Here is a 12,629-nt window from a genome sequence, read left to right as displayed (position 1 = left end):
TGGGACAAATTAGGCATTTTGCTGAACATTTTTATTAAGTCTTCCAATGCGGGACTGTGTGGCAGAATCTGGGACGTCCCCCAGAATCCGGGACGTTTGACCGCTTTAGTTCACGTGGGACTGCAAGCAAATCATTTGCGAGATAATTGTGGTTGTGTTGTTACAAGCCGCCACTGACTGATGTGAAGTATTGGCGTAGTTAGTAGAAATGTATTCGAAATGTAAACATTTTAATTAAGTTCTCACCTATAGGACTCAAAATTCAACTCCGGCCTACCTTGACAAGAAATACACTACTACTTTAGCACGTTACATGTTACAGCTCATTGTAAACTGATACCCGTTAAAGGCGTTCCAAGTGCCGTCCTCATATTTGGAGGCACAGGGGAGTGGATATTTCGTTTTCTTCTACAGTTCAGCGATCAATATCAGCTGATGAACTGTCATAAATAGTTTAATGTTTAAAACTGGAATACCAGCTGCATCTACTGAAAACTGTGATACAAATGAATGGAAATCGAAGCACTACAGTAGAAAAAGTGCGCCGCGTATTGCTGTTGTCGTAAATGGCTACATACATCTCGAGTATTTAGCGCTTATAAACTATATGTCATCCGACAGTCCTCTTCAAATGCTTTCTTTCTCAGCATAGTTGCTATGGTACGCATCGGAATAAGGGGCAAGTCATTAGTCACCCTGAGTTTTAGTGTCTCTGATACGTATTTATAATAGAACTGTTTTAGGGGTAAATACAAGAAGCTTTGAACGAAGCTACGCCCCAACTCGTACGGGACTTGGTAGATTAATCTGCCACGAGTAATGAGTGTGATGGGCAAACATATATTAGGCGCACTACGAATGTAGTGGTGTAGACATGCTGGGAATGTGGGTCTCACGGGGAGCGTCCGAGGGACAAGTGCCTGCAGGCGCACTATCACCAGTGCACTCGGTGGCTCAGATGGATAGAGGGTTTGCCATGTAAGTAGGAGATCCCGGGTTCGAGTCCCGGTCGCGGCACACATTTCCAACATGTCCCCAATGATGTATATCAACGCCTGTTTGCAGCTAGGGTGTCGATTTAATTACCATTTCACTTGAACGAACTATTGAGAACATCCATACCCTGTATCCTGTTCTACGAATGAATAAATAAATCACGGCTTAAAATAATTAAGAGTAAAACAGAAGTACCAGCAGATAAGAAATATCTCCTCTACAGTGATGTATCCAGTCTCTTCTTCCTCTTTCCGTGGTTGGCTGTCGTCTCCAATGGTGTATTAGATACTGAACGATGAATGAACAAGTGGGATAATCCATTCAGTCTTTTCTGAAAGGATAAAATACAGTTATCAACTTAATTTCAGTTGCTCTCCAAAAAACAATCCTGAAAGTTCTATATCACCGGACCTCATAATTTCCAATTCCTCGATAGTAACTTTAGCTACCTTCATGTCTACTCTCAAACACAGTATTGATTTCTGAAGAATTTTGCTTAATGTATGAGCAAATGCAAACACCTTAGCTATCCCTAAGGGAGGGATGACAAATTCACACTGCAGAATATGACACGTCTGAGAGTTTGAGCAGCTCTAAAAAAATAAGGACGGCATCAAATCTTTTAAAAAATTGCAAATGACTCTGAGCACTATGGGACTCAACTTCTGAGATCATCAGTTCCCTAGAACTTAGAACTACTTAAACCTAACTAACCTAAGGACAGCACATACATCCATGCCCGAGGCAGGATTCGAACCTGCGACCGTAGCGGTCGCGCGGTTCCAGACTGTAGCGCCTAGAACCGCTCGGCCACCCCTGCCGGCGATGAAAAACTCAGGGATCAGTGCCCGGCAGGAGGATGGCCAGTCCGCTCGTTACGTTCGCTGACAGTTGTGCAGCTCCACGGGGTGGACAACTGCCGTGTGCTCCAGTTTCTCCCAGATAACGCTATCTGGGACGATCAGATACGGTTCAGCAAAGGAGGAAGTGTGACAGAAAACGCGCCTTATCAACAGAATGAAGCTATCGGAAAGCACACCCTGTGTACAAGTTTGTTTTGTGGGCTGTGGGTCGCTGGTTGTTTTACCAGAGTAAGTAAATATGTTGAACAAACCGCAATATCTCACAGAAACTGATTTGTACAGGAAATGTACAGATAAGGACGTAACAGAACTGGAAATACTAGAAGGAAACGACCATTTAGAACAAATCTATTTTACTCGTACTTTTTTTTTAAGTTTTGGGCAGCGCAAGCAACGGAAATCTGAATCGCAACATGGTGGTGGTAGATTGCTATGGGACCCACCTGCTGAGTTCATCGGTCCCTAAGTTTACACACTACTTAATCTAACTTAAACTAACTTACGCTAAGGACTAAACACGCGAGCACACACACACACACACACACGCACACACACACACACACACATGCCCGAGGGAGGACTCGAACCTCCGATGGGGGAGCCGCGCGAACCATGGCAAGGTAGTACACCAACAAGGCCGGTTGCAGCGATGTCAGGCACATTCGGCTTGAGACCTCATTGACCCGATGACTAGCAAGGACATGTCTGAACACGTCAGCAGTGGGATACCAACTTGACTCTCGCCCGCTATACGGCTTGACAGCCGGGAATGATGGTCTGGGGTGGCAGTTTATTTCACAGCAGAACGCCTTTGGTCGTCATCCGCGGTAAACTTACAACGGTACGTCGACGATATTCTACGTCCCGTTTTGTTGTCCTTCATGGTAAAGCTACCTTGAACTTATATTTCAACAAGATAACACCCGCTTGCGCATGGTAGAAGTTTCCACTGCATGTCTTCACGCTTGCCAAACCCCACCTTGGCCGGTATGGTCACCAGATCTCTCCCTAATTGAGAACGTTTGGACCATTATGGGCAGGTAACTCCAACCATCTCAGGATTTTGATGGCCTTATGCTCCGATCGGACAGTATTTCGCATGATGTACCTGAACAGGACATCCAACAACTCTATCAATCAATGGCAGGCCGAATAAGTGGCTGCATAATGGACGGAAGTGGACCAAAGTATTACTGACTTGGTCAATTTGTAAAGTTCTTTCTCTTCAATAAATCATATAATTTTTCTGAAATCGTAATCATTTGTTTTTTTAGTGCATGTACATCACATCTACTGATTTTCGTTCCATTCGGTAGAGTCCTTCATGGTGCGTCATTTTTTTTTCTTACAGCGTACATCTGTACTAAGTAGAATATCGTAGTGACATATGTAATCATACGTTTGCGTTTATCTTCCAAGAACCTCGTTCAGGGGGACGTTTTGCTTCTATTCTCAAATACCTTCACTTGTGTCAGTTTTCGCCATTAACTGTAGAATAGTCTGACCTTATCCTCGAGAGAATGCGAAGCCTATTCCAAGACTAGTGTTACTTACCATAAGGTACAGGCACAAATATCTCTGGAGTGAGCATTCACATGCGCAGGACGGATGTTGTGTTGTCAACATACATTGCCGGCCTGGTCACGTGTTCTCGAGGCGTCGTGTGTTTGTCCGTATAGCGCCCTGTATATGTAGAAATGTCACTACATCCCTAATACAGACGGATTCTTTTCGTACGAGTCGTGGATTATTTATATATGTAGCGCACACATATTAACAGTATCTATTTTATACCGGGAATAGACCAGCTACGTAACTGTAAGGGCAAGTGATATTACATCCTGCTTCTTTGCGATAGGTGTCACAGTTCAGATGCACTCGATTTTTGGTAGTTTTCGGTATGATACGACACTTTATAGTATTACAGAGCCTGACGTACATTTTTGCAGTGATAGTCTTGCAAAACGACTTGACAGTACGCTAGTACTTTTGCAAGTGTCCGAAAAACACCGAATTTGCCACACATTGGGGATTATATCCCTGCTAATTGGTCATTTTTTTCTGCTATATCTGCGTATTTATTTTCTCGTTTTTGCGACCTAAACCACAATTTTTCTTACTGGCGACACTTTGAAGTATTTATTTAACGCATTTTACGTACTTGCTCCCAGTTTATTAAATAAATAGTACACTGAGTAATCTATATACATAAATGACAAGTCACTGATAAATGCATGGAGGATAGTATTTGCTGAAACAACTAACCATTCCCTTTCCTGTTCCACTAGCAAGTTTACGAGAGGAAGCGATTGTTGGTAACCTTTTGTACCAGCCGTAATATCTATTATATAGTCATAAAATCGTAGAAAAATAGGTCTACAGAATCAAGCCTTAATTATAATGCGTCTCGAAATTTTTAAACATATACAGTGTCTCTTACTAATATGATAACTATAATTGGAGCTACATGGTATGTACCCATGAAAAGTTACTATCTCTCCTTTCACTTTCTTTTTTTTTTTTTGCGTCCGTAGCAACAACAGTAATTCACCATCGCTATTACACTATCAACAAACGGTGAAACACAACAAAAACTCTTGATATTTTAAACTTCAAACGCTGCAGAAAGCACACACGCACAGCGAAGTCCCGAAAACACGTGACAATCCTGGTTTAATGTTGACAACATGTGCAGAACGCAATGCTCTCTCCAGAGATTTTTACTCTATGGGTACAGGGCCTGACACGAACTGAAAGTCTGATTCAGAGTATATGAGACGATAGAAACGAATTTAAAAAAAAGAAAGAGGGAAAGACGTGTACTGCTCGCATTAGTAAGGAATTAATTTCCGTGGTGTGTACCACTGTTTATTGACTTGGACAGTACCTGTAAGTTGCATTACAGTTGTGTGTTTTGCGTCTAGAGGCCATGTGCCTGCGTCTACCTCACATGCAACAAAAGGCATGAATGGTGGTGCAAGTCTCTTCTAAACACATAAGCACACACCTTGACAAGCACGAATGTTATGTCGTTGTTCAAGTAACACGGTTTGCTTGCAGCAGCTGTCGGTGCAGCCATTATATTTATGACAAAGGTGAAATCTTAGCAAGAAGCTCAGGTGTTGGTTAATGAGTACCTTTTGCATCGTAATGCATGTGTGGGTGTGGCGGAAGAGATAAAGATGGCAACTATTATGCTGTTTAAAAACTCTACTTGTATTTCAGCTAGTAGCTAATACCTCATGTTGCTGGGCTTCTCACAACGAAGAAAAATACGAAATTTAGAGAGCTGTACCAACGATGGTGATTTGTTGCTACTGGGGACAATTGCCACAGTTAAACGTTCCAGTTCGAAATATCTCCTGCTCTGACCTCTAACGTTATAGCATAACTACAGTCGTGAAAGCACGTCATGAAGATAGTACCGACAGATGTCACTAGATGGCAGCACAAGCCAAAGCTCTTAACTTGGGCTGTTTGTGATTACGATGGCGTATTTATTTATTACTTGCTGTTTTTACATATGACCTGTACCGTAGAAGATTTTGCAGTTCGTATTTCGCAGTTATTTTGTTATCAAGATGTGTAGTACGTTAATAACTTTGTGGAGATAGTATTAGGTTGGTGCATAATATCGTAGTGCTTTTGTTCAAATGGCTCTGAGCACTATGGGACTTAACATCTATGGTCATCAGTCCCCTAGAACTTAGAACTACTTCAACCTAACTAACCTAAGGACACCACACAACACCCAGCCATCACGAGGCAGCGAAAATCCCTGACCCCGCCGGGAACCGGGCGTGGGAAGCGAGAACGCTACCGCACGACCACGAGATGCGGGCTAGTGCTTTTGTTCTTCATGTTGGTATTCCTGCTGTTACGTGTTTGTTTATCGATAGTCATTTTTTATGCGTAGCTCACTGTTGCTACCTGAGTTTAGATATTGGCGTTTTGTCATTTGTAGATAGTAAGTGGAGGTGTGGACGCTAGAAAATGGAGTGCCAAGTAGAGAAAACGGAACATTTCCGTCATATACTGTTATTTGTGTTCGAAGGAGGGAAGACAGCAGCGGAGGCAGCCAGAAATATTTACGCCGTTATGGGGATACTACCATTGCACAAAGCACGGCAAGAAAATGGTTTTCACGTTTTAAGGAGGATAGTGTTGACTTAAGTGACTCTCTACGTTCAGGAAGACGTTCGGGTTTGATGAAATCGTTTAAACGCATTAATCCACATTGTTCGACGTCATTGAATTCGAGGACTGACAAAAGTGATGAACTGTGATCATTCCACCAGCGTGCGGCGTATGCACGCAATGGAGAAGGTTCATAAATCGGGTGTATGGGTAACGCATGCTCTAATGCAAAATCACAAAAATCAGCAGATGCCGATATGTTCATCTCTGTCTGCTCGTCATCAATGAGTGCCGGCCAGGGTGGCCGAGCGGTTCTAGGAGCTGCAGTCTGGAACCGCGCGACCGCTACGGTCACAGGTTCGAATCCTGCCTCGGGCATGGACGTGCGTGATGTCCTTAGGTTAGTTAGATTTAAGTAGTTCTAAGTACTAGGGGACTGACGACCTCAGATGTTAAGTCCCGTAGTGCTCAGAGCCATTTGAACCATTATACGCCGCTAAAGTCTCTTTAGTGTGTATCTGTTGTGTTTATTGAACCTTCTACGAAGTTGTGCACCAACCAAATATCAACAGAAGTCGCTAGATCGGGGGGCGACCGAAAGATCGAGCGGAACCGGATATATCTCGAGCTGTGACTTAAGCTATTCGAGTGTTCAAGTTGTGCACAAGCACAGAACTTTTTACAGCTTCCTGTTCCTCTGTTTTTACATTGATTAATTTTATTAATTTCTCTCGGCACAGTACTTAAATTACGAAACACTTGTATGTACAACATTTGCATGCATAAAATTTACAAAATTAAGACAAGGCAAAAATATTACAGAAATAGATAAATAAATAAAGACGCAAAAAATATTCCGTCTCACCACGGTACTGTTTACCGTTGCAGGACGTTGAAGAATTCTCACTGAAGCTGCCCAATGTGGTATTCAGCGAGCTGGTGCCGCTGCTGTCTTTCAACCACCTGGACTTCCTGCTGGCCAAGGACGTTCCGTACCTCGTCTACGACAGGGTTGAGCAGCTGATGGACAAGCTGCAGCAGGACGAGTGGGACCTGGACGACATCTAATCGTCGAGCAGCCTGCACCTCTCTGGGGACGGGCTGCCGCCTGTTATCTGCTCGCAGTGGCTGCGGAATACAGCAGGCGCCTGTAGACGCCTCGGCTGGTCAAGACAAGCGGCAGCCAGGAACACTGCACTCCCAAAATTCTGTATCAGATGGAGCAAACGACTGCTTCGAATCATGTATTTATCACAACACAAATTGATACGTAAAAAAGTACTTACCGCAAGAGCTCTTGTTCTCTGTATTATTACTGTTCCTCTCTAAGCAACGGCTTGAGGACTGAATAAGTGTACATTAGATTCTTCATTGCGCCGACATTGTTAGACACTCTAAAAGAAAAACAAAAGACCCACCACGAAGGAATTATCCAAATGGGACGGAAATCGGTAGATGTGAAGTAGCTGAACAGACAAACAAAAGATTACAATTTCAGAAAAAAGTTGGATGATTCATTGAAGGGAGAGGGTTTCACAAATTGAGCAAGTCAATCCTGGCACTTACTCAAGCAGGTATTGGCATTGATTGACAGGGATGTTGGACGTCCTCCTGAGCGATATCGTGCCAAGTTCTGTCCAATCGGCGCTTTGGATCATCAAAATCCAGAGCTGGTTGGAGAGTCCTGCCTATAACGCTCCAGGAGTTCTGTATTGGGGGCACTCCCGGCGACCTTGCTCGCCAAGGCAGGGTCAAGCACGAAGAAACTATCGCCGCGTTCGGGTGGGCGTTATCTTGCTGAAATGTAAGTCCAGGATGGCTTGCCATGAAGGAGAACATAGTGTAGAATATCGTCGACGTACCACTGTGCTGTTAGGGTGCAACTGATTACAACCAAAGAGAACCTGCTACGAAAAATCGCACCCCAGACCATCATTCCTGGTCGAGCTGTATGGTGGCCAACAGTCATGTTGGTATCCCACTCCTGTCCAGTGCATCTCCAAAAACGTCGAAGCAGAACTGAAGACAATTCTACTCCATACAATGTAAGCTTTCACGGCCGGTATTATCTTCACTTAAAACTTCCGGGCTGATAGGCCGTGGTCGAAGTATAAATCTCTCCCCTGACGTTTCGTCTCCGACTGGGGGAGACATCCTCGGAGGTAAAGCGGCGAACTGCGAAGAGAACTCGAGGAAGCGCTGATTATATATGCAGTACCGAGGGCGCCACTGTCGATCACGTGGCGTCGGCTATGAGATTGTCTCTGGTAATGCCAACATTCCCGATTGAAAGTAATCGATCGTCACGTTTGCGGAGCAACGCTGACATCCAATTTTATCCAGTTTAACACCTTTTTTTAAGGTCGGAAAAAGATGCATGACACCCTTTGGCTACACCGGGAGTATATAAAATTCCTTGTATTTGTGGACAGGTTTACATCTGTACCACAAACACAAGTGTGAACATCCGTCTTGTTGAACATAAGAGAAATTGCCGCCTGTGTCAAGCGGATAAATCGGCCGTAGCAAACATGTTTACCAGGAAGGTGATCATGAAATAAAATTCAGCGAGACGAGCGTCATATCAAAAACCTCGCATTATTATGCACGCTTGTATATAGAGGCTATCGAGATTGATGTCATATCAAAAACCTCGCATTATTATGCACGCTTGTATATAGAGGCTATCGAGATTGATAAACATCATAATAATTTTAACAGGAAATACGATGGTATTAAACTGGATAAAATTGGATGTCAGTGTTGCACCCCAAGCGTGACGATCGATTACTTTCAATCGGGAATGTTGGCATTACCAGAGACAATCTCATAGCCGACGCCACGTGATCGACTGTGGCGCCCTCTGCACTGCTTATATAATCAGCGCTTCCTCGAGTTCTCTTCGCAGTTCACCGCTTTACCTCCGAGGATGTCTCCCGCAGTCGGAGACGAAACGTCAGGGGAGAGATTTATACTTCGACCACAGCCTATCAGCCCGGAAGTTTTAAGTGAAGAATTCTACTCCAGTTAACGATGTTTCAGGCCGACGACGTGTCTAAGGGTACGCCGAAGAGCAGTGGAATACCAACATGACTGTTGCCCGCCATAATGCCTGTCAACCAGAAGTGATGATCAGGGGTGCCATGCCTGTACATAGCAGAACCCCGTGGGTTGTCATCCGCGGTATTCTTACAGCACCGCGGTTCCTCGACGGTATTCTACGTCCCGTTTTGTTGCCCTTCATGGTAAGCCATCCCGGGCTTACTTCTGAGCAAGATGAACCCTGCTCAAGCACGGCGAGTGTTTATACTGCATTTCTTCGTGCTTGACAAACCCTACCCTGACCAGCCGGATCTTTCATTGAGAAAGTTTGGTGCATTACGTCAGGACCTTCCAACCAATTCGGGATTTTGACGATCTAACATGCCAATGTGACAGAATGTCGCACAATATACCTCAGCAGGACACCCACCAACTCTGTCTTATTGACAGAGCTGAATAACTCTGCTGAATAGCTGTTTGTGTAAGGGCCAGATGTGGACCATTGCCTTACCGACTTACACAATTTATGAAGTTCTTTTTCTTGAATAAATCATCCAATATTTTTGAAATTGTAACCATTTCTTTGTCTGTACATGTACTCACGTCTATTGATTTTCATCCCTTTCGGATAATTCTTTGGAGGCGCGTCATTTTTTTCTGTCCTAGAGTGTAACTAATCTACCAAAAATCTGCAGCCATTGGTTGTGCACTACATCCGAGTTAAAGAAGGATCTACATTAACACCTACATGTTAATAACATTCCACTCTTGAACAGCACCTGAGAAAAATGAACATCTTAACCTCTCATTTTATACAATGGTAATTTTTGCATCACAGGAGGGAGCTGGTGGTCGAAATCCGCGAAAAGATGTCGCCTTTGTTTTAGCTATTGCTACCCGAACTCGCTTATGGAATACGTGACACTCTCTCCCCTATTTCATGATAATTCAAAACGAGCTGCCAGTCTTTGATGAACTTTTTCAGCGTCTTTCGCCAGTCTTACCATACAGAAACCGATACCACTTGGCAGTGTTCCAGAAGAAGACGGACATACGAAGTGTGGGTAGCCTCATCAACAGATTTATGGCACCTTCCAAGGGTTCTGCCAAGCAAACATTGCTTTCAATTCGCTTTCGCCTTTTTCTACGTGACGGTTCCAGTTTACGCATTTAGTTGAATCGACAACATTTAAATCTGCGATGATTTCTATAAATCTCGATAAGAAACAATCATCAGCAACTCAACGTTTCAGTCACATTGTTGGGTTCCTCTTCAGGGGCCCCTCATAAGGATGAAGATTCCTTAAGAATATCGCCTCAGTGGGATCGTTTCATCGACTCGCAGAAAATAAACGTGGAAAATGACGCGGTCTAATAGCTCAGAAGATTTTTATGTTTATTTAAAGCGACAAAGTGTTGTACTCGAGAAGTATCGTTGTGACCCCAAACTACCTCCGTTCCAGTGAGGCTGCGCGGTCGTGAAAGGGCCAACTCGATTATTGCTGTTGATTACGAGCAATTGTTAAACTGCCGGTGAAACGACGGTTCGTGTTCACTTCTCATATATTTTTCAAGAAAAACTAGTACCCAATTAACAGCGTTACCCACGCATTTCTCCGTCAGAACTACTTAAAGACATCAAATTGTCTGGAGTAGCACCACAAACAGGTTCTCTCTCACTTTGTCGTTGACGCTCTAATCGAAACTAGCAACTCTGGCATCATTTCAATTTCCCATATGCGAACGAGAAATTTCAAATCAAGTACATATTCCGCAAAAGAAGTTAAAAGGGTTAAACTTAGTTATCATGAGCATTGTGATAATACGTAAACCTGTCTTAACAGTTTCCAGAAGTTAGCGACTTTTTTCCTCAAGATTACAGCATAGTTTTATTGAAAGCTTCTGCATTCCGATAGACGCCTGCTATCATTCGAAATCCGCTCATAACCTGTTCTGCCTACGCGTTGTCTATCTTCAGTTTTAAACCGCAGTGGCGCTGACAAAGCTCTGTTTTGCCCTTATTGTTGTGAATATTCAAACAGTTTCATGTGTAATGGAGCTTATCAGTTTTCAAACGCAGACGGACATTTTTTTTCTTGTTATGACGCTATTCAGAATTCTGAGCTGTCCGCTTCTTGGATTTAATACAAAATGGTCACTTTGCGTTTCATTCGTAAATAATATGATGCCTTATGGCTCTCTGTTATTACTTGAAACTTTTGTCTTTCTTTTTAATACGATAAATACATAAATTATTTGACCACTCGACATTAGTATTTTGCTCACATTTAACGCACATGTTTTAAACAGAAAAAAGTAATTTTAATAAGTTGTGATGAGGACAGACATTCATCTTCCTTTTGCCCAATATCATCATATCGGAATACCAGCGAAATTCCAGAGATGTTGCCCTCCTGCAGTCATTCCCTGCGTCAAAGAGTACAAATAGAAAGATCACTGCTCGTACAGCTCTCTACCGAAACCTATTCCGTGAGTCTTTTATTGAATAAATATGTGACGAGAAGCAGGAGTTGTTTCACTTTCATAGTTACAAATCCAGTAGCACACCCAATCTGTGTTGTAGTATGTATCGAACAACAAAATGTTATTCACCTGCATGTAAATCAATGTGTCATAAAGTTGGTGTTTCAGTAAATATATGTTACAAATGTAACAATCTGTAACTCACTATATAAGAGGACGCAATGTGTTACATTTTCCCTACTCGTCCTAATATTTATTTAGTATTTTCATAGTTCGTTACATTTGCATCCATATTCTATCGTAAGTTAAAGGTATTATCTTTCTTCTCGGGAACGCTGATTGTTGCTCAATAAAACTGGAAGGCGTGAGAATATATTCTGTCAGTTTAATGCAGAAATAGTGTTGTATAATTGACAAAGAAAAGAGTTGCGTGTTAAGATGAGAATCTCGTCGGTGTTACATAATTTAACTTTCAAAATGATTTCTTATTTAATCATAATGAAAATTGTCCTGTTTCCTCTCTGTGTATACATTCAACGAAATTCCTTTCGGAAATTCTTGATATTTGATGTTTGATGTACTCAAAATGTGTGAAATAAATGTTTGATGTGTATTGCTCCAGCTTGTAACATTCCCTTCCCACAAACTAACAATTCAAACAGTTCCACTGTGCATGAGCTTAAATCCACCACAGCTCACGGATTTTGTGTATAGTGTAGTGTCTAACAAGCCTTCATACTCGGCTCGCTAGACAAATAATCAAACAAGTCGTATTAATGAGTATCATTATAGTAAGAAAAGATACAATACTGTGGCTGTTGCACAGATGTGTCGCAAGCAAAGGGCGACATACGATATAAGCAATCTTCTTCAGTACAGACAATCCCAAAAGTCTGTGGTATGTAGAGAGTAAAAGCGAAGTGACTAACATTGACGCTGCTATCGAAGCCGCTGATCTTGAAGCTGCTATTGAACTGGGCCGTCACCAGTCAGTCGCGGCGCTAATGCCCTCTTCACATAGAGGCCGTTGCTGTCGCGTTGTCGTCCTGGAGAGAGGTCCGGTCGGCATGCGATCGGCTGACTTCTCACAGCCTTCTCTTCCCTGTC

At 42.9% G+C, this 12,629-nt stretch overlaps 1 protein-coding gene across 1 annotated transcript in view; it reads left to right on the top strand.

The window, feature by feature from the left end:
- The window catches only part of LOC126282077 (lipase 3-like), a 191,985-nt gene extending 179,850 nt beyond the window's left edge, over window positions 1-12,135 (top strand). Inside the window, exon 8 of the mRNA XM_049981532.1 lies at window positions 6,885-12,135. Within this exon, the coding sequence (XP_049837489.1) occupies window positions 6,885-7,064 (180 nt within the window). The 3' untranslated portion in view covers window positions 7,065-12,135. The remainder of the gene's footprint in view (window positions 1-6,884) is intronic.
- Window positions 12,136-12,629: the final 494 nt, after the last annotated feature.

This window comes from Schistocerca gregaria, chromosome 7 (assembly GCF_023897955.1).
Source record: "Schistocerca gregaria isolate iqSchGreg1 chromosome 7, iqSchGreg1.2, whole genome shotgun sequence".
Classification (NCBI taxonomy): domain Eukaryota; kingdom Metazoa; phylum Arthropoda; class Insecta; order Orthoptera; family Acrididae; genus Schistocerca; species Schistocerca gregaria.
The sequence above is the reverse complement of the archived record's forward strand: the minus strand, read 5'-3'. Positions and strand labels throughout refer to the sequence as shown.